The 20,772-nt window shown below is 43.1% G+C and overlaps 1 protein-coding gene across 8 annotated transcripts in view; it reads left to right on the forward strand.

Moving 5' to 3' along the window:
- BMPR1B (bone morphogenetic protein receptor type 1B) overlaps positions 1–20,772 on the forward strand; it is a 369,856-nt gene that overhangs the window by 343,623 nt on the left and 5,461 nt on the right. For all 8 annotated transcript variants that reach the window (XM_084855651.1, XM_084855658.1, XM_084855650.1 and 5 more), the window contains 6 exons: positions 326–422; positions 4,889–5,030; positions 6,935–7,127; positions 9,218–9,515; positions 12,545–12,720; positions 14,515–14,645. In XM_084855651.1, coding sequence (XP_084711777.1) covers positions 326–422; positions 4,889–5,030; positions 6,935–7,127; positions 9,218–9,515; positions 12,545–12,720; positions 14,515–14,645 — 1,037 coding nt within the window. The remainder of the gene's footprint in view (positions 1–325; positions 423–4,888; positions 5,031–6,934; positions 7,128–9,217; positions 9,516–12,544; positions 12,721–14,514; positions 14,646–20,772) is intronic.

The raw sequence follows: 20,772 nt of genomic DNA on the forward strand, positions 1-20,772 counted from the left end.
CATCACAAATATAGAAATTCACACTTGTAGTGGAGATCCCAAACTATTGCAAAGTTCGCTCACATTAGTGGTGGTGGCAAATTGGGGCAGCAGGGGCAGGGAGGTGGAATTGAAAGCTCTCCTGTTTGGAAATGTTTGAGACATTACAAGCTGAGCCTCAGAGTTACTGCTGTTAATAGTTTGTATTATTGCCTTAGCATTGTTTTTATGATTTTAATCATGCTTGTAAAGCCACCTCAAACACTTGGAGACACAGGGTAAAACTGAATAATAAGATAAATGCAGTTATTTTCAGACCGCTGAAGTGTTTTGTTTTTAATTGGAGGTTTTGCAGAGGGAAACATTCACCACAAAGCCTTGCTGATTTCAGTGACTGTCTGTAGTATACTCCTGGTGCTTATCATCATATTCTGTTACTTCAGGTAAGTCTGAAAAGCTCATGCTTTTTCCATTGAGCGTCCCTTTCTGCCACCCATGTTTTGAGTTTATGAACTGTAAAAGTAAAATGAGTGATTTGGGGCATTTTATTTTTTTTAAAAGTGTTCTATATTCTAGTAATTTTGCAATGGCACAACTGTTAATAGGGGGGAAGAAGAGCTGTATTTTCATACCGTCTTCAGCAGTTGCTTTTCCGATGGGAAGTAATGCATGTGAATGAAAATGGACTTGGACTGGTATCCAAAGTAAAACAGGGTGGCTAATGCATCTCATAAGTAGCAGCTAGTACTGGGCTGCAGTATTCAAACCAGGATTTGGGGGCGACAGCAGTCCCCAAATATTTTTGTGATCTTCTGGGGTTGGGCAAAATGCCTTAACTTTTTCAGGGGGATGTTAACCATGTAATACGACGTGACACAGAGGTTGCAGTCATTCTTTTTAAGTGTTATAAAAAGCTTTGCCTCCATTTCAAGAAGTGGCAGAGCTGAAATCAGCAGCAGCAGTCTGGCTGCAGTTCTCATTGAGAACGGCCCAATGGGAATGATGCTACATCATGACCTAGTGTCGTTCCCTGGGCCATTTTGTTAAAATGGCGCAGCTGTCACTCTGCCCCCCCTTTTTTAAAACCGAGAATGCCCTGGGAATGACAGTAGGTCATAATGTAACTATTCCCAAGTTGCCTTGTGCACCACTGTGATGGCATTTTAGCAAATAAGGAGGTGTGAAAGGGTTAAACCCAACATTGTGTGAGTGGACATCTGCTCACACAACAGAATTTCCCTTGCTGTCCTCCCCCGCCCCCCTGCATGCCCTCCAAATCTGCCCCAGAGGGTCCCTCAAATCAGTCAATCCTAAAGGAAATCAACCCTGAGTGCTCATTGGAAGGACAGATACTGAAACTGAAGCTCCAATATTTTGGCCACCTAATGCGAAGAGAAAACTCTCTGGAAAAGACCCTGATGCTGGGAAAGACTGAAGGCAAAAGGAGAAGGGGACGGCAGAGGATGAGATGGCTAGATAGCATCACCGATGCAATGAATATGAACTTGAGCACACTCCGGGAGAGAGCGCAGGACAGGAAGGCCTGGGTTGCTATGGTTCATGGGGTCACGAAGAGTCGGACATGACTGAACGACTGAACAACAACAACAACAAATGAGGAAATCTGTTCCACTGGTGGATGGCTAGCTTTGGATACAAACCTAAATGTTATTAATAAGTAAATCAAATAAATAAGATGTAGCATCATTCCCACTGGGCCATTCACATGGTCGCCCTCTTCCCCCCTCCAGTTTAAGACATGTCAGCTGCCTTGAAAATCTCTGAAAATGCCCACTGCTTTTGTGGGAAATCAGTGGCCCTGCAAAAGGGGCAGCATTTTCAGCCCAGCCTTATCTGGCTCCAAAGAGCTCTCCCACCAATCGTAGGATTTTTTAAACTTTCCATGGTTTCATTCATAAGGAGAATAGTTTTCTTAGTTTTCCTTTTGAGGCACCAAGGTTTCCCCTCAAGCAGGACTTGGCTCCTCCCCTCACTGAGCTATTTCCTACAGTTGTGTAACATCATTATATAATGCCATGGTACCTTAGTATTTTGAACTGCTTTCCTCTTCTGTCCCCTTTCCCTTTTATACTATGTCTCTTCAGATTCCTTTTATCTCATGTGTTATTTGAAATGTTAAATTTCCTCAGGTGCTTTGGCAGAAGGCAGTATGTAAATATAGCAAATAGGTAAATAGAATAAATATTTAGCTTTTGTATGTAATGCCCTCCTACCTGATATTATGGATCCTGACTACCCCTAAATGGATCAGTTCGTGTGAAAAATGTACTGGAGAGTAGTATTGGCTCCCAAAAATACAGATTGCCATCCCAGAATCAAAGTGTTGACTTACACAAGCAGGAGGCAAACCTCTGGCCTTTAGACATTGTCTGAAGGGCCATACAATAGTGGGGATTCTCCCCTTCAAGGTTAGAGACGGTGCTCGGACCGTGGAAGGGGAAATTGGCGATCTGCCCTCCCCCCCTCCCCCGCAGCTGGTGTGGAAAGAACTGTGCCTTCTGGCCTCCAAGTTTGGAAAATTGACCTCAGAGAGGAGGGAAAGGGGGCATTTCAGTGGGTGGAGAAGAGAAGGGAGGAGACTGGAGAGACCAGGGTATGAGCTATCATGAGCCTCTTCCAGCTTCCTTCTCCCTCCCCTTTCAAACCACAGTGACTACTCGGGCAAAAAAGCCCATCCAGCAAAAAATGCCACAATCGGAAGATAGGGAGGCAAAGATTGCCTCTGCTTCTCCTCCCGCTCTGCTGGCTTCAGCCTGGCAAGACATTGTGTACACGGAAGCCTCCAGGTTTGGAGGCTTCTGTCTCCTGAAGGCGCAACCCATAGGATTGTGCCTATAGTAATTTCCAGTCATATAGGTAGTAATTCAAACTTTTCAAATTTTGACCCAGCTTTAACATCCAGTTGTAACCTAGTATCACATTTTTAATTTATAATCATGTATATTCACCCTTCCTTTCTCTGTGTCTTTCTCCTCTTTTTCTTTTTGTCCTCCTTCCACACCACACTTTTCTTCTCTGTGTCTGTCTCCCCTGTCTCTCTTTCTTCTTATCTTTTAATAACATTAACCTAAGGTGGTTTTGGTCAGCAGTGGCTGGTAAGAGAAGAATGTCCATTCTTACCTTTAAGGCTGGGAGGTGGCAGTAGATGAACGGTGCCCCAGCCAGTATTGTACAAGTTGATGGTTGCTGAACAAATAGTTGTGCCTGTAATTGTCAGCAAGTGTGTGCCAGGACAATTCCCAACCCAGTAACTGTCACGTGCATGCTGCTGGCTATGGCACCTCTTCCAGTGGTGAAAAGCAAGGGCCAGAATTTTTGTCACCTGCCATCGCTGGTTCTTGTGCTGCAGGTAGAAGAACACAAATCACTTTGGGGTCCCAACTAGGGATGTCGGAGAAATCTGCAACAGAACCAAATGAGGTTCAATCTTGAGTCCAACCCATGGATCCAACCCATGGATCCCACAGCAGACCAGCTCTTCTCTTGTAGGGTGGTTTCAGTGAACCTTCTAACTTTCCCAAAATCAAATAACATTTTTTAAAAGGCCAAAGATGCACATTTTCCCCATAGGCTAAATTGTGAAAATGCACAATTTTGGGGGAATTCGTGCATTTTTGCACAAATGCAAATTTGCGCAAATTCGGAAACAAGAAAAAAAATCCAATTTTGTCAGTGGGCAGCTGACAGAATGAAAGGTGCCTGGCAAACCTCAAAACACAGACCGAATGGATTTTACACAATTCGTACATCCCTAGTCCCAACCCTCCAGCTGAACACCAGTGACAAATTGTGAGAAAAGACAAAGGCACTCAGGACCATTAGTTTCATGATTGACCATGACTCATACCAGGTGTGGAAGCTAGAGCTAAATGTCCAGAGGAGACCAAGGCCTTTATATATTCAATACATTAAAAAAAAAAGCTTTTCTTTTAACATGTTGTGTTAAGGGCTTTCCGCGTTCACTCAAGCTGCAAAATGCCAGGAAATTACAGCTATTAAGGGCCATTTAGCCACTATGCATATGGTATGGTATCGTATGCTGTGGTCTCTTCCAGTTCACAACTACCTTGGAGCTGGATGGCTCTCAGTGGCAGAGCAATGGACCCAAGCCCAGATTTGTTTGTTCACTAAAATAGACACATGGAGTCTTCACTGAAGCTATCATGCAACTGAAGCTATCATGCAACTGAAGCTACCAGTTGCTGGGGAACATGGGCAGGAGGGTGCTGTTGCACTTGTGTCCTGCTTGTGGGTTCCCAGTCGACAGCTGGTTGGCCACTGTGTGAACAGAATGCTGGGCTAGATGGACCCTTGGTCTGATCCAGCAGGGCTCTTCTAATGTTTTTACCATTCCATGTTACAAGTACCCAACTAGCAGTTAATACTGTCGATATGGAATGACAGAGTTGGAAGGATTAAAGGTGGTTATTTGGGGTGGGGGGGTGGGAAGGCATCCTCAGACTGCTTTTGGTCTGCTGGTAGTTCCTCTCAGGCTTCTGTGGGAGCAGGGTTTTCAGTGGATTACAAACCTCCTTCTTCAGAAGAGGTCTCTCCAGGGTCTGGGTCAGATGGGAACCTGACAATGATGCATTAAGGTGCAGGGTAAGATATGGTATGAATATATGCTCGTTTGTTTGTTTGTTTTCTTAATTCCCTTGGTACTACACATCTCATTGAATTGAATGGAGCTGGGCACAAGGTTTCAGAGACAAAAGTTGTATTTTGTTACTGAGGTTCCTGAAAATAGATGTGAAACTTAAATGCTTTAGAGAATTTAATACGCAACATTACTGTGGGAAATTAAACAGACCCAAATAGTAATTTTTGCCTGCTGTCTCAGACCACCCAGTGGTAGAGTCACCCATGTTTATTTTTGTTTAAACTGCAGGTATAAAAGACAAGAAAGCAGACCTCCTCGTTACAGCATTGGGCTCGAACAAGACGAGACTTACATTCCGCCAGGGGAATCCTTGAAAGACCTTATTGAACAGTCTCAGAGCTCAGGAAGTGGTTCTGGGCTCCCTCTGCTGGTAAGAAAGAAGTACTAAGACATAATGTCAGCACAGAACATCAGTAGTACAGCATTAAAACAAAAGCATATTTACATCAGAATGCAGAAATGATGGTAACAGACATTGATTAAGCATAAGATATTGTTATCCAAATGTTTCACTTCTTTAGAAATGTAGCACATAATTAATCCTATCAGCTTTGGGTGGGACAGCTAGGGAGTACCCAGTTTAATTCAAAAGTGAGATTGCCGATATTGTAACAAAATATGTAACATGTCGTTGATATTGGTCTCTGTACCAGAGGTATGGAAAGTGGTCAATATAACACCAATTTTTAAAAAGGGATCCAAGGGAAGAACCAGGAAATTAAAGGCCAATTAGCTTATTGTCTGTTCTGGGGAAATTGGTAGAAAGCATTACTGAAGATAAAATTATCAAGCATATAGAAGGGCAGGTCTTGCTGAAGAAAAATCGATATGGCTTCTGCAAAGGTAAGTTTTGTCTCATTAATCTTTTAGTGTTTTTTGAGAGTGGATGGGGTGATGGGGTAGACAATATTACTTGGACTTCCAAAGACTCCTGAGGAACCTTAGCAATCAAAGGATAAGAGTAGAGGTCCTCTTATGGATCAGTAACTGGTTAAAGAAAAGAAGGAAGAGGGTAGGCACAAATAAAGGTTTAGTTCTCGCATTGAAGGTATGTAAACAGTGGGGTCCCCAAGGATTTGTATCAGGACCAGTACTTTCTAACTTATTCATAAATGATCTGAAGTTAGGAATAAGCAACGAGGTGGCCAATTTTTCTGACAACACTGAATTATTTGCAATGATTAAAACAAAAAGGGATAGAAAGAGCTCCAAAGGGATCTCCCTAAACTGAATGAATGAGCATAATAATGGCAAATACAGTTCCGTGTAAGCAAGTGCAAAGTGATGGTCATTGGGGGGGATCCTAATTTCACATATACAATGATGGGGCCTGAGCTGGCAGTGACTGACTAAGAAAGGGGTCTTGGGGTTGTGGTGGATCATATCTCAGTGAAAACATTGACACACTGTGTGTCTGCTGTGAAAAAGGCAAATTCCATTTTGGGGATCATTAGGACAGGCATTAAAAAATTAAACTGCCTTTAAATAAATAAAACTGCCATAATGCCTTTATACAAATCTATGGTGTGACCACCACAGTCGGAATACTGTATACAGTTCTGATCACTGCACCTAAAAAGTATATTATAAAGCTAGAGAAGGTGTAGAAAAGGGCAGCCAAAATGATGGAGCAATAGGGAAGTTTACAACATTCAGGGCTTCTTTAAAAGGTGAATAAATGTGGGACAAGATAGAGGTGTGTGGAGACATGATAATTGTTATAAAATTATGCATGGTGTGGAAAAAATGGATAGGGAGAAGTCTGTCTCATAACATTTGAATCTGGGGTCATCCTATGAAGCTGAATTGTGGGAGATTTAGGACAGACAAATGGAAGTACTTCTTCACACAGCACATAGTTACACTGTGGAATTCACAATCACAAGATGTGATGGCCACCAACCTGGGATTAGACAAATTCATGAAGGATAAGGCTATCAATGGCTACTAGTTAAGATGGCTATATATTACCTCCAGTATCAGAGGCTCTGATACTGTGGAGAACAGAGCTGGGGGGATGCTATTGCATTCATGTTTTGCTTGTGGCCTTCCCATAGGCATTTCATTTGCAACTGTGGGAACAGAATCTTGGACTGGATAAGCCTTTGGTATGATCTAGGAGGGCTGCTCTTATGTTCTTAGCCTATCTATCAAATACTGAGCCTCCTTATACTGGGAACTCCAATCCTTGGAGATCATTCCTATCCACAAGGAGCTATAAATACTGTTTTATTGCAGGTAATAGCTATAGCACCATCATTTTGTCTCTGACAGGTGCAAAGAACTATAGCAAAGCAGATTCAGATGGTGAAGCAGATTGGTAAAGGTCGCTATGGAGAAGTCTGGATGGGGAAGTGGCGAGGAGAAAAGGTGGCCGTCAAAGTATTCTTCACGACAGAGGAAGCCAGTTGGTTCCGAGAGACAGAAATCTATCAGACTGTTTTGATGAGGCATGAAAACATTTTGGGTGAGTCCCAGCAATTTGGGGTCTGTATTTCTGTATTTTGCAACTAATCATGGATTATTTTGTAGTTTTGAACAAATGTACCAAAAGTCAAGGATAGGAATGGCTTTGTCCCAGGTATGACAACCTGGTTTCTTCTTGGGTCTGGCTACTGCTTAGCCCCTTCATAAACGAGATGAAGAAGCACCTTTGCATAGCAACTCTCCTTCAAATGACAGTGTAGAGCTTACATCAGCCTTCCCCAGTCCAGTGCCATCCAGATGTGTTGGACTACAACCTCAGTTATTGCCATTGGCCATGCTGCTGGCGGTGATGGGGTTGTAGTCGAACACATCTGGGGGATGCCTGGTTGAGGAATGCTACCTTTCATCATGGATTAAGTAGCCCTTCCTCAGTGGGGCTGTGATTCTGAGCACTGCAGCTTCAAGAATTACACATAGAACAGAAAGGAAGAAATCTTTAAGCATCTTCTATGAACATAGTTTTTTCTTCTCAGGGGTAACTAAACCAATGCACTCAAGGTTCTTAGGATTATGTGCATTCTCTTTAATAAGAGCACACTAATTGTGAACAAATGTGTGGTGCTTTTGTGTGTGTGTGCAAATGAATTTGAATGATAAAAACTGAACGTGAAACACCAAAATATTTGAATTTTCAATCTGCATTTGTAAGTTCTGCATCTAAATTTCTATAATTCTGATTTCAAATAAAGGGTGAGAGAATAATAGAATCATAAAATAGTAGGGTTGGAAGGGGCCTATAAGACCATCGGGTCCAACCCCCACAAACATAGCAGTGAACTTTGAATCTTTGTTCACGGAGCATTTTATGTTACCTATTTGGATTTGTTTCTCATCCTCACCAGAGTTCAGTTTCAGTGATGAAACCAGCTGCTGCACCCAGTATTTGAGTGTTGACACAAAATGCAATGCAAATATCAAACTCACCAAATCATCTTTGATTTTTAAATTTTGAACTCCTCATCTTTCAATTTGAATTAGTCCATTTTAAGTTGAGGAACTCAGCCAGGTTTCAAATTTAGACAACATTTTGGTTAGGACTTTTACTTGTAATATAACCAGTGCCCTCCATGCAAAGATCTGTTGGTACTCTGGATCAGCCACAGAAAGTGCCCATTGAGTATAATCTTCCCTGTTCAATACAATATTGGAGGCAGTTCTGTACATACAAAGTTTGATACATGTTAAGGACACATGTGGAGCCATCTGTGAGGCTGCTATGAGAGCTCTGGTGTGTTCCTGAGGAGCTCAGCCTTGCTGCCATTTTAAGTAACCCCCTAGCACCTTGACTCTAAAAATCTCCAGTTTGGCTGGGAAGATATGCAAAGCAAAACCTTAGACATACAAGGCAATAAACCATGTGTAAACTGGCTGACCTCCATTAACATAGTACCTAGGAATGGTTTCCACCTTCTGGTGAGTAGGCTGATGGAGTATGCAGATGTATTCCTCCCTGCCTAGATCTTAATGTAATTGCGTCATCCAAGGTGCAGCCATTTGCACTGCCCATCCTAGAGCCTTGACAAGGGAAAGCTCTATGCCTGAAGCATTGCTACCACCAGTGAACACATTAACACTCATTAGCATCCCTCAAAGTTAGGCATCTGCAGCCAAAGTATGCGCACAACCACTTTTTGCACTCTGCACTTTTGCACAAAATACCTGTAGTGGGAAAACCAAACTGTACCTGCATCCACTCTGTCCCTCTGTTGAACCCAAGGAAAAAACCCTTCCCAAACCCAAGGTTTTGAAACAGCTCAGAGAGTCTGTCCAGGTAGTTCAGGATCAAGCCAGTTGGCATTACCTCCTCCTAAGTTAGCTTCACTCACAATCCCCCTTTTAGTTAAAGAACTTTGACACAAGTTGCTCAGATATGCATGCATGGTTAGACACATGTAGATGAGGACATGTGGTAACAGTTGGCTGTGGAAGCTTGTTGGATGTCCTCTGTGTGCAACGGGCCTCTGAAATTGGGTGAATGTCTTTAACATGGAATGCAAAGGAAGTGGAATGTGCAGCTTTTTAAAAATATGCATGATGTTAGAACAGCTCCATCTTCATTTCCCTTTCTAGGATTCATTGCTGCAGACATTAAAGGCACAGGATCTTGGACACAGTTGTATCTAATCACAGACTACCATGAGAATGGGTCCTTGTATGACTACCTGAAATCCACAACCTTGGATACCAAAGCCATGCTAAAGCTGGCATACTCATCAGTCAGCGGATTGTGCCACCTTCACACAGAGATCTTCAGCACTCAAGGCAAACCAGCTATTGCCCACCGGGATCTCAAAAGTAAAAACGTTCTGGTGAAAAAAAATGGAACCTGCTGTATAGCAGACCTTGGTTTGGCAGTTAAATTTATTAGGTGAGTACAGTATTGGATTTCTCCTGTGAAACCAAGTTTGTGGGCATGAAAAGAAATAGGTTTTGGATTTGACCTGGACTTGGGCACTGGGTGGGATGTTGTGATTTAAAAAAGAATTGAACTAGACTAGCCAAATTTGGTGCAGAGTTTATGCAGCTCAGGCTGGGGCTCCTTGCATATTCACTGAAATCCCCACTCAGAATTGACTTGTTATGACCATTAGTACCTTCCATCATGTGCCAGTGGGGGCGGTCACCCTTTTAATTTTTTCATTAACAATGCCCCTTGGAACAACGCTATGTCATGCTATAGCACCACTCCCATTTGTGCATTCAATAGGACAGATGCAACCAATGGGCTGCTGATTGAACTTTCACTGCCTCTTTAAATGGTTTTTGGTTTAAAAGAAAGAAAACCTTAAGAAACCCTTTGCAACCTCGTATCATATTTGTAAGCCCCTCTGCCCCCAAATGGATCAGATTTGCCCCTCTTCCCCTTAAAAACCCAAACTTCATCTGCACTGTCCCATCTCCCCCGCCCCCTTGTTATTAGTAATGACTAAGAAGAAAATCAACTAGTGCAGTCAATTAAAAGAAGACATTGCAGGCATTAGAGGTGTTGCATGCAGTGCCGGCTGTTGAGCTGGTTTGCTAGGCAGAACTGCAGCTGCAAATGTATGGCAATAGAGAGAGGAGGGGCTGTCCTGCCATGACCTTTCTACACCAGGATGTGGACGTGGAAGCTTGGGGTGCTACAGCCAGTACTGAGCAACTGGATTGTTGTTTTGGCATGGGTGCAGCTGACTGACATCATTGGATCAGCTGTCCACCAAGCAACCATGTGCTTTCACAGTGCTGGCTGTGGCACCCCATACCTCCACAGCCACCATGCTATGTGGAAAATCTCTTTCACTCTGGGCACACAGCCGCTGCCAGGGATTTTGCCTAGCGATCCACCTCATTGCATATTGTTATATAGATGAGCAAGCAGGACATTCAAGTTAGACTCTTTTTCACCTGTGTAATTAGCAAGGTTTTTACTTATGGCAGAATGTTTTCTACACAGTGGCCTGGTTCATACAAACAACTCCTCCACGTGATTTCATCTGGGCGGCAAGACCTCTGGAGGCCCCTCGTACTCCCAGAGGAGATTGCATGGGGGCCAGTGGATGTATGAACTGGGCCAGTATGAAAAAGTAAGTAAGGTAATAAGATATATTTTTGACAAATAAATGTTCAAACAGGAGTGAAGAGGCATAGAAAAATGTTGGTCAGATAAAGATTGTCCCCTTCTGTACTTGGAATTGCTAGGGGATTTTAATGAAAAACACCTTGTTGGTTATGCCTTTATTCTATAGCCTGCAAACTGAACTGAAAGAGTAGAAATATGCTTTTAAATTACTTTTTAAAATGGAATTTAACTTTGAGACGACAACCAAGGGGAATTCAGCCACTTAAGAGGCTATAAAGAATTTCTTCCCATTGGACTGCTGTGTGGTCCATTTGAAGAAGGTTGCCTTCTTCATGATCCCAACAAGGAATGGAAGTACCCTTTTCCTTGATGTTGTACACCTAAGAGTATGAGTTGTGAGTGGCAGGGTACTATATACGGCTATTGTAATTTTAAAAAAGAAAACGTATACGAACATACTCCAGTACATTGAAAGTATGAGTGCACTGTACATAATACGAATGATTGTCCTCCCAAATGTCTTTCACATTGATGACTAGTTTTCACAAACAGCAGATGAGGTGGTACATCTCTGCGCTGTGAGTGCTCTGCCATGCAAATAAATAAATAATATCCCTGAACATAGAAAACTAGTGTAAAGCAGAAGAATTATAGCCTGTCTTCTCCGTAACTTCCTAGTTTCTAAGTGGAGGAACGTGGGGGAGTATTTCTTGAATATTTCTTGAAGAAGAGCCCTCTCTTCACTGAAGTGGTACATCCAAAAGCTTCTTTTTCTCCAGCCTGGGAGAATGGGCATCCAAATGGCAAATGAGGTTCAATGTAAGCAAGTGTAAAGTGATGCATGTTGGGGCAAAAAATCCCAACTTCAAATATAATCCGATGGGATCTGAGCTAGCGGTGACCAACCAAGAAAGAGATCTTGAGGTTGTGTGGACAGCTCAATGAAAATGTCAACTGAGTCTGCGGCCACTGCAAAAAAGGCAAACTCCATGTTAGGCATAATTAGAAAAGGAATTGAGAATAAAACTGCAATATCATATTGTCTTTATACAAATCTATGGTGCGACCACACTTAGAATACTGTGTACAGTTCTGGTCACCACACCTAAAAAAGGATATTGCAGAGCTGGAAAAAGTGTAGAAAAGGGCTACTAAAATGATTAAGAGGCTGGAAGGTTACAACATCTGGGATTGTTTAGCTTGGAAAAAGGGTGAGTAAGGGGAGACTTGATAAAGGTGTACAAAATTATGCATGGTGCGGAGAAAATGGATAGGGAGACATTTTTCTCCCTCTCTCAAAATACTAGAACCTTTAAAGCTTTCTCTATAGCAATAATTTCCATTAAGACTATTGGTTACTTCTGACTTTGCTCAGAATCAGAGAAGTTAAACCTCTTTCAACCAGAGGGCTGGATTCAATTTTGGAGAAGCTCTCAGGAGCTGCATTACAGTTGTGGGTGGGGCTCAAGGCAAAAGGGGAGGGGCCAAAATGCCAGCCTATTTTAGCTCAAAGCTCTTCCTGCCAGTAACAAAGCCTTAGGAGAAGCATTTCATCCTTTTAGAATGGGGAAAAAACCTATGGAAAAGTCGAGAAACAACCAAATGATTGGCGGTCGGGGAAAGTGGGTGGGGGGATGGGAAAGGCAGCATGGCTATCTGGGAAACCCTGGAAGGCTGGACTGGAACCTTAGGCAGGCTAGATTTGGTCTGCAGGCCCAAGGTTCGACACCCCGTCATAGATGGACTTAATTTGGGGGTATCCCCCCATTTCAAATCTAATGGGATTTTGGAGACACAATATATTCACTTTTGTTTCTCCCCCCTCTCCCATTTTTCAGTGATACAAATGAGGTGGACATACCACCAAACACCAGGGTAGGAACAAAACGGTACATGCCTCCTGAGGTCTTGGATGAAAGCTTGAATCGGAATCACTTCCAGTCATATATCATGGCCGATATGTATAGCTTTGGACTCATCCTTTGGGAAATAGGAAGGAGATGTGTTTCAGGAGGTAAATGTCTGTGTATCAGTGCATGTCTCTACATTGTTTCTATATCTTTTTTTATAATAAAATAAAAAAGAGCTATAATCATCTGTTTTAAAGAAATGGTGGCACTGAACATATTTATTTCTATTTCCTTCTGCTGGTACTTTTCTGTAGGTCCTCATTTAGCTGCAGAAATTTATTCTCTGTTTTAATAGTCACTTTTAAAGATGCAGTGTTTCATAATTGGAATGGGAATTTGGAGCTCATTTATTGGGCGCTTCCAGAGTTATAAACATTACTGCTAAAATGGGAGCACTCCTGTTGTTTATGCAGAAATACAATGGATTTGATTTTGCATAAGGTACAATGGATAAGATTTTGCATGATTAACAAGAAGATTACTTAGATTTAAGTGCAGAAAGACAGGCATTAGCAGGTGTTAGCTAGCATTAAGAGGACTGTAGGGGAGAAGCAATGCTGCTCTTGTATAAAATTAATTCCGTATCAGAGAAAGATTTGGACATCTAAACCCATCTCCTCTAATTTCTTGTATTTCCACCCATCTCCTCTAATTTCTTGTATTTCCACTCCTCTAGATATCTTCTGGCTGTTTGTTGTATAACTGTTTGCAAAGCTTTCCTTTAGCCCTCTAAAAATGGCACTATGGAGATTTCATCTGCTAGACTGAAGGCATTTGTATTGACCTAGGGCCCTGATTCTGTCAGGTCCCTGATTCTGTCAGGTCCTAGTCAAATTAGATTCTTTTGATTACCAAGATGAAACTAGACTACTTGTGAAAGGAATGACAGTTTATTGATAGAAAATGGATGCAGAATAAATATACAAAGAAAGCTGACACCTCTCATTAGCCAATGAAGCTGTCACAGCTGGGTGTCTAACTGGGTCCCCAAGATAGATGAGAAGTTCCTAGGACCAAAATTTCTTGAGGCTGGTAGCACCCATATTCCCCCTTGGAGTGAGACCAAAGAACAAAGCCTGTAGGTTAGATTTTATAGATGTCTCCGTAGTTCATGAGTGGACAGGGAGAAGGGGGGCTTTCCTTCCCATGGGAAGCAAAACTTATCTCCTAGTTGCTGACATCATCCAGCTAACGAAAACAGCTTCAAGGTGAAGCTGTGAATTACTAGCCTGTGTGAAAGGGCTTCTTAATTAACTATAAAGCTGCTGGCTAAGCCAAACTACCCAAGTCTCCAGGTTGCTACCAACAGCATATAGGAATGCTGTGAAGTCCACCTAATTGCTCACCAACAAACTCACTACAGCATTTAAACAAGGTAGGTAGGTTCTGTTGTCAGCACTTGGATTACTGAGAATCAGTGTCAAACTAAATATTCTCTCTGGCATGTGTTGTGGAGCTGTGCATGCTAAATCTCTTTACCTCTGTGTAAGTGTGTACAGCCCCAATTCACATGGCCAGTGGTCAGGAAAGCTGGGAGTTGTGATCCAAAACACCTGGAGGACACCAGGTTGGAGAAGGCTGCACTAGACATTGCTGTGAAAAGATACACTCAAGTTAGCCTGAGTTTTATCTTAATGTCTCATTAGAAATAGAACTTTTGTGACATCTCAATGTATTTGCTTAGAAGGCACTTTGCAGTCACCATATGGTAGAGTTATATGTGGAACCTGGTGCTAGAATAGATTCAGCACGCCATACCTCCATATCCCAACAAGTCTGTTGAGCTTCATCCAGTACACCTCTTCATTTTGCTATTATTTATCCTGCAGATGTCTTGAACCCACACGGATGTTTGGTTATACAATAGTGATACAGCTGACAAATGGTATCTTTTCCAGGTATCGTTGAAGAATATCAGCTTCCGTACTATGACCTCGTACCCAGTGACCCCTCATATGAAGACATGAGGGAAATAGTATGTATCAAGAAATTACGGCCTTCGTTCCCAAACAGGTGGAGCAGTGATGAGGTAAGAAGAGAACACTTTCAAAGTTGGGCAGGTAGTTTGGTGCCATGTCTACCTAGTTTTGTCAAAATCAGAGTGATGCCATTTAAGGAGGGAAAAAGGTATGCAATACCTTGGAATGATAGGATTCTACCTTTGCTGCCAGGAGAAGTTTTCTCTTCAATCAGGTCAGCAGTAAGCATTTTTGGAAAAGCTATCACAAAATGGGGTTATATTTTGACAAACCTCAGAGAGCATGTGACTGACCAAAAGAACATACAGAACAAGCAATGTTTGACTGAAAGCATATACTGAAAGTCATGGACTGAAGGCACATTTGGGTACCTGTGGTTACCACCTTCTATAATAATGTAATGAAAGCTAAAATAGCGTATAGGTGAAACCCAAGGACCAACTCTCACATGCAAGCTGGCCTGCTTTAGTTCATTTATTTCAGGGGTGGGCAACTGTGGGAGGTTTGGGGGCCATTTTCACTCCCCAGACTTCCCCATGGGCTGCACTCCTGGCACCACCGGCTCACTACAGATTTGCTGTCAATTGTGGTGACAGCAAAAAACCTCACCAATTTCCTGCTGGTTTTCACACTGCTACACAAGTGTACCTGGGAAGCAAGCTGTTTGCCGCCAATTATTAGCGGCAAATCACCATTATTTTTGCCAGCACTGCCATGAATGTCGGCAGCGTGGTGGTGGCAAGGGGCCGCATGGGGAGCGGGGTCATTTGCTGCCTGTGGACCATGTGTTGCCCACCCCTGGTTTATTTGGAAGATTACTCAGAAGCCACCAGACTTGGAGGCTTCCAAGATTCCCACGCCCTGCCGGACTGCACTCTTACAGACTTATTTTGCCCCACCTTTTTTCACCAAATGGATCCTGGGCAGCTTGCAAAACACAACTGAATAATAATATAAAATCATCAAAATTATATACAGCGTATTACAAAACAGCCATAAAGGGAACAGTATTAAAATAACAAATCAGGAAAACATTCAGCAAAACACCTTGTTGTTCAACCTTAACACCAGCAAATTCAGAACCTGATGGATCTCATCCGGAAGAGCTTTCCACAAGGCCCCTTCTCCTAGTAGCTGTCCGTCATAAGTGGCAAGTTCAAAGGATCTGGGACCCTGGCACAAGGGGGTGGAGGGTTTCACCCTTTGCCACATTCCCAGTCTGGCTCATCCCACCCATACCAGCTATTTGTGTTAAAAACAAAGAATAAGACAAAGACACCAGTCAGACAAGGCTAAACCAGATGACAAATGCCAAGTCTAGTTTTGCCCTTAGTGCTTTTGGGATATCCCATTGATGTTGTACATAAATACCGCAGCACCAGCGTTTACAGTCTGCTATTTATGTTATCTCTGCTGTCACCATTGTTAAAAATTAGATTAAAATGTTAAGTATTAATTTGCCTTTTAAAATCACAGTTTACATCTACAGTTCTGTAGAGAAAGCCGGGGAGCTAACAAGTTTTAAATACACCTAATTGGCTCTCTACTTTCTACAGCTGCTCAAATCAGACTTGGAGATTGTTTCAATTTCCAAAAGGCTGTTAAATGTAGTGGCCTTTTCTTCACAGAGGAGGCTCCATGGATAAGTTCTGACTTACACTCAGGGTACATCTATTGCTCTCCTGCATGCACATTTCCTAAGGACCAGTTAGTGGGTGGTCTTTTGGTGCCTTCCCTCTTCCTGTAGCTCAGCATGCTTATTTGAGGCCCTTTAATAGTTTGATCTCTTGAACAAAGTAGCCACTTCTAGCCATGGGTGTGTTTAGTACACTGTGGCCTAAATGGTCAACTTTGATCTGAACAGGGCACAGGGTTGATAGTGGAGGAAGACAAGATGTTTGGTTAGATATCCGTTGGGTAATATGGCTCGATACCAGAAATTTTTATTTTTTACTTATTTACTTATTTCATTTCTATACCGCCCAATAGCCGAAGCTCTCTGGGCGGTTCACAAACAGAAATGTTGAACTTCTTTCAGCTTAAGGGCTGAATTCAGTTCTGGAGAAGTTTTCAGTGGTAGATTGCTGAAGGCAAAAGGGGTGAGGTCAAAATACCAAAATCAGCAGCAAATTTTAGGTTAAACCTCTCACTGCCAATAATTAAGCCTTAGGAGAGGAAATTCAATCTTTTATAATGGGGTGTCAGATATGGGTCGTCCTTCCCCTTCGCAATCAACACCACAACAGACAAAGCTTCAGGCTAATACAACTTTATTTTGTTAGAGCCTAGTCTCTCTACAAATGAAGATTTAAGGAAAACTCTCAGGCCGCCCCCAGGCTCTAAACAACTAATCAACAATCTCTAAGCAGAGGAGAGGAGAGGAAACAGAGGGAGAGAAAGTTGCTGGCAGTTTGGGGTATGAACCTCCCAGCCAAGCTAGCTTCACAGTGATGCCCCTCCCTTAGGGTGGCTCCCTCCTACATTGGCTTCCAAGAGTGGCTATCCAGGTGGAGCGTCTGAGCCCTGGCCCTAACTTTTACCACTTTGCTTTGTGTTGTACCCTAGCGTCTTTCAAGTCATGCCCCTCTTTCTCCTCCTCCTCCTCCTCGGAAATTTGCATTCTTATGGTGGAGGGAGGGAGCAGGGACTCAGTCTGGACCATCTGTTGGTCAAGGTCTTGGGAGGATTCTTTTCTAGTGTTTTGGCTTACTAGGGAGGGTACCTCCCCCATTCTCTGATCTAGCTGCTGCTCCAACTTTGATTCAGAATTGGAGCTGGCAGACATCTCAAGGCACTTAGACTTATCCCTGACATGGGGAAAAGCAGGCAAAACTCAGAAAACCATCGGACAATCAGCTGTTTGGTGAAAGGAGTGGGTCCATCTGGGGAACTATTGGGGGGGGTCAGATAGGGACCCCAAGCTTGTCAGAGGTTCAGCAGCCCTGCTCTATAGAAACCTTGGCCTATAGCCATAACAATATTACCCAAGAGAATCTGATGAGGTTATAGCTGTATCCAGGCATTCTCTTACAGAGTATAATCAACATATGAGGAGAGGGAGCGCTCCAGCCCCACCCTCCTCTGTTTCGCATCCGTCACCCTCTAGTCCTGGAGGGTGATTGTCTGCAGAGGAGAGCCTCCTGTATCCATGGAGGCTCTCCATGTGAGCCAGAATGCGGGAAAATCCTGGTAAGAGAATGCCTGAATAGGACTTTATTTGCTTCATATTGTAGTGCAGGAACAGGCAACGCAGTATCCTCCAGATGTTTTGGAATACAATTCCCATAATTCCAATGGGTTGGAATACAATTCCCATAATCTCTGACCACTGGCCATGGTAACCGATGGTGGGAGTTGTAGTCCAAAACATCTGGAGGGCACCAGGTTGCCTACCCCTGTTCTAGTGCATACCAGCCTAGCACAATAGTTTTACATGTGTACATGCTGTTTTACAAGCCCCACTAATAGGCTACTAGCCTCTGCTAAATGTTTTCTGGGAGGGAGGGGTCTTGAAAGCTTATGCATGAGCCTTCTGCTTCTCATTCCCACCTTTTGTAAATTAATTCAGGAAATTGCTTTTCAAAGCTATACTGGTATTTTCCTGAAGGGGAGGGAGGAAGTTGTCTGAACACTTTCCACTGAGAATTTATAATGAAGCCAAATTGTGTTTTGGAATCAGTAGACCAGTAATTGATGTATCGCAGACAAATCTGCCGACAGTTATGGTGATGCTATGCAGAGGTCATTAATCTTGTTAAGTGGTACAGTGTAATGCTATTATTGTAGGAGACAGCTGTGATTTGGGAATAGCAGTCTTCGCTTAAGTATTCTGCAATTAGATTTAAAAAGACTTAAATGGCAAGAGTTGTAAACAATCTTGAGTGAGTGGGGGAGGGTTTTTTTTTAAAAAAAGGAGGAGGAAAGAATGACATACCAAAGTAGATTAAGAAAATTTGGTATTTGGAGCACTAAGCCCTCCCACCCCAGTGAAAGGATTTTCATGGAGCCACATGCTTCCTACCATTACTGACTACATTGTAGTCTTCACGAGACTCTAGCTCAAAGTTTGACTTAAAAGTGAGGCAGCAAACATCAGGCTGCCTGAATGGCTGCGGCACTGGCTCTACGTGGCTTTTTCCCTCCATTAGCAGTGCATAAAAGAGAAACAGCTAAATAAAATTATTTTTAATTCATGCAGCCTGCAGGTCATGTATCGTAGTGCAAGAAATCTTCTGGAATATCTTCCTCTCTCCTCTCTGTTCAGTATATGCCACTGAAGGCCATATATATCCCTGAATACCAGTTGCTGGGAAGCAAGAGCAGAAGAGGGCTTTTGAACTTCCAACAAGCATGGGTAGTCCAGCTGACCACTGAGGATGCTGGACTAGACAGCAGGACTCTTCTGATGTTCTTATGGTTATGTCTAGAGCAGGGGCGTTGAACCTCTTTCAGCCAAAGGACCAAATTCCAGTTTGGAGAAGCTCGGGGGGGGGGGGCAGCAAAGAGGGGCAGGGCCAGAGGCAAAAGAGGTGCAGCCAAGATACTAAAAATACCAGCATATTTTACCTTAAAGCTCTTACTTCCACTGACTAAGCTGGAGGAGAGGCATTTCAGTCTTTTAGAATGGTGAAAAGACTGTGTAAACGCCAGGAAACCACCAAAGATTGGTGGTTGGGGAAAGGGGATGTAGCCATCTGCGGAACCATGGGGGGCCATATTGGAACCCCAAGTGGGTTGGATTTGGCCCCCAGGCCTAAGGATCTGGACCCCTGGTCTAGAACCTAACCTATAAATGACAGTAGCTGTGTAGAAGCCACTTTCCCATAGTGCCGTTCTGAGCACCTAGTTCCAAGAACATCTAAATGGAGGAGCCAGAAGGGTGGGCCAAATAATCCAGTGCCTTCATTTGCCCTGCTCATATGGTTCCTTTATTTAGATTCTACTGTCGCAATGTTTCTGTTCCATGTTCAAGTGATTCCAAAGCTGCATCAGTAATATATGAATCACCCTTAGTTACTTTAGGTGAGGCTGAGGTATATTAGAAGCCACTGAGTCTTTGGGGGTACGTTGAAATGGCCAGAACAATTGATCACTGTGGAGCAGCATATCCCAAGGTGACCAGCTTTTTACTGACAGGGCTCTTGCCCCTTTAACTACTGCATGACAAGGAGAAGATCAGCAGGGAAAGCCTATCCTGGGCAGCAAGTACAGAGAAGTGAAAAGATTCACTTGTTGGATGCCTACTTATCATGATCCATGGGTCCCTAGCCAGGAAAAAAATCTGGCAAACTTTTCTTCACAGAGCTAGAAGAAAGCTGCAACAAAGCAGTTGGCAATTAGAGGTCAGGAAAAATTTCCTGATTTAGAAGGATTTCTGAGCAAAAACATGATCAAGACATTGTTGTGTGACTTTTATCTTTTTAACGGAATCCAGGCTCAAAAGTACATTACCAAACTGTAGTCCCATAATCCCTCTCACCAGGCTTTGACCCAGCTATTCTTTACAACTCTGACCCTTGCTTGGTCCTCCAGAATTGCTCCGAGGACCAAATGTATCCCCTAATCCAGCCTTCCCCACCGTGGTGCCTTTCAGTTGTTTTGGACTACAACTCCTATCAGTCCCCAACAAGCATGGGTAGTGATCAGGGATTATAGGATCCATCCACATACCCTCTGTTGTGAATTGACTCTACCTATTCCTATTCCAACTTGGAGTTCCTGTGCTCATTAGGCATAACATATGCACAGCGGAGGCTGGTGGCTCTGATGTCAGTGGGGCCATGGATCCGCTTTGGGTTTCAGTGAGAACTCTAAAGGAACTATCCAAGATGCTTGAGCACCTTGGAGAGCTCCTTTAGAGTTCTGACTGGTTCAGACTGAAACTCAGAGCGGATTCACTGCCCCACTGACATCAGAGCCTCCGCTGCATATACAGTCCTAACAAGAATAGCCTTGTGTCAGTCTCACCCAGCGATGTCATTAGGTAAGGATCATGCCGGATTGTACAGACATGATAACTGTCAAATCAAAAGCTGGAGGTGGAGCAAGGAGGGGAGTACCTTGGGTGGGGCAGTTCATGATTCTGAATTACACAAGCTCTACAAGGGTGCATGAGGCCAAAATTACAGACTCGGCTATAGCTTCTTGATTAAATACAAGTTAATGTTGTGTTTTTAA

This window comes from Heloderma suspectum, chromosome 5 (genome assembly GCF_057233095.1).
Source record: "Heloderma suspectum isolate Gila_16-S chromosome 5, 16-S_ref, whole genome shotgun sequence".
NCBI lineage: Eukaryota > Metazoa > Chordata > Lepidosauria > Squamata > Helodermatidae > Heloderma > Heloderma suspectum.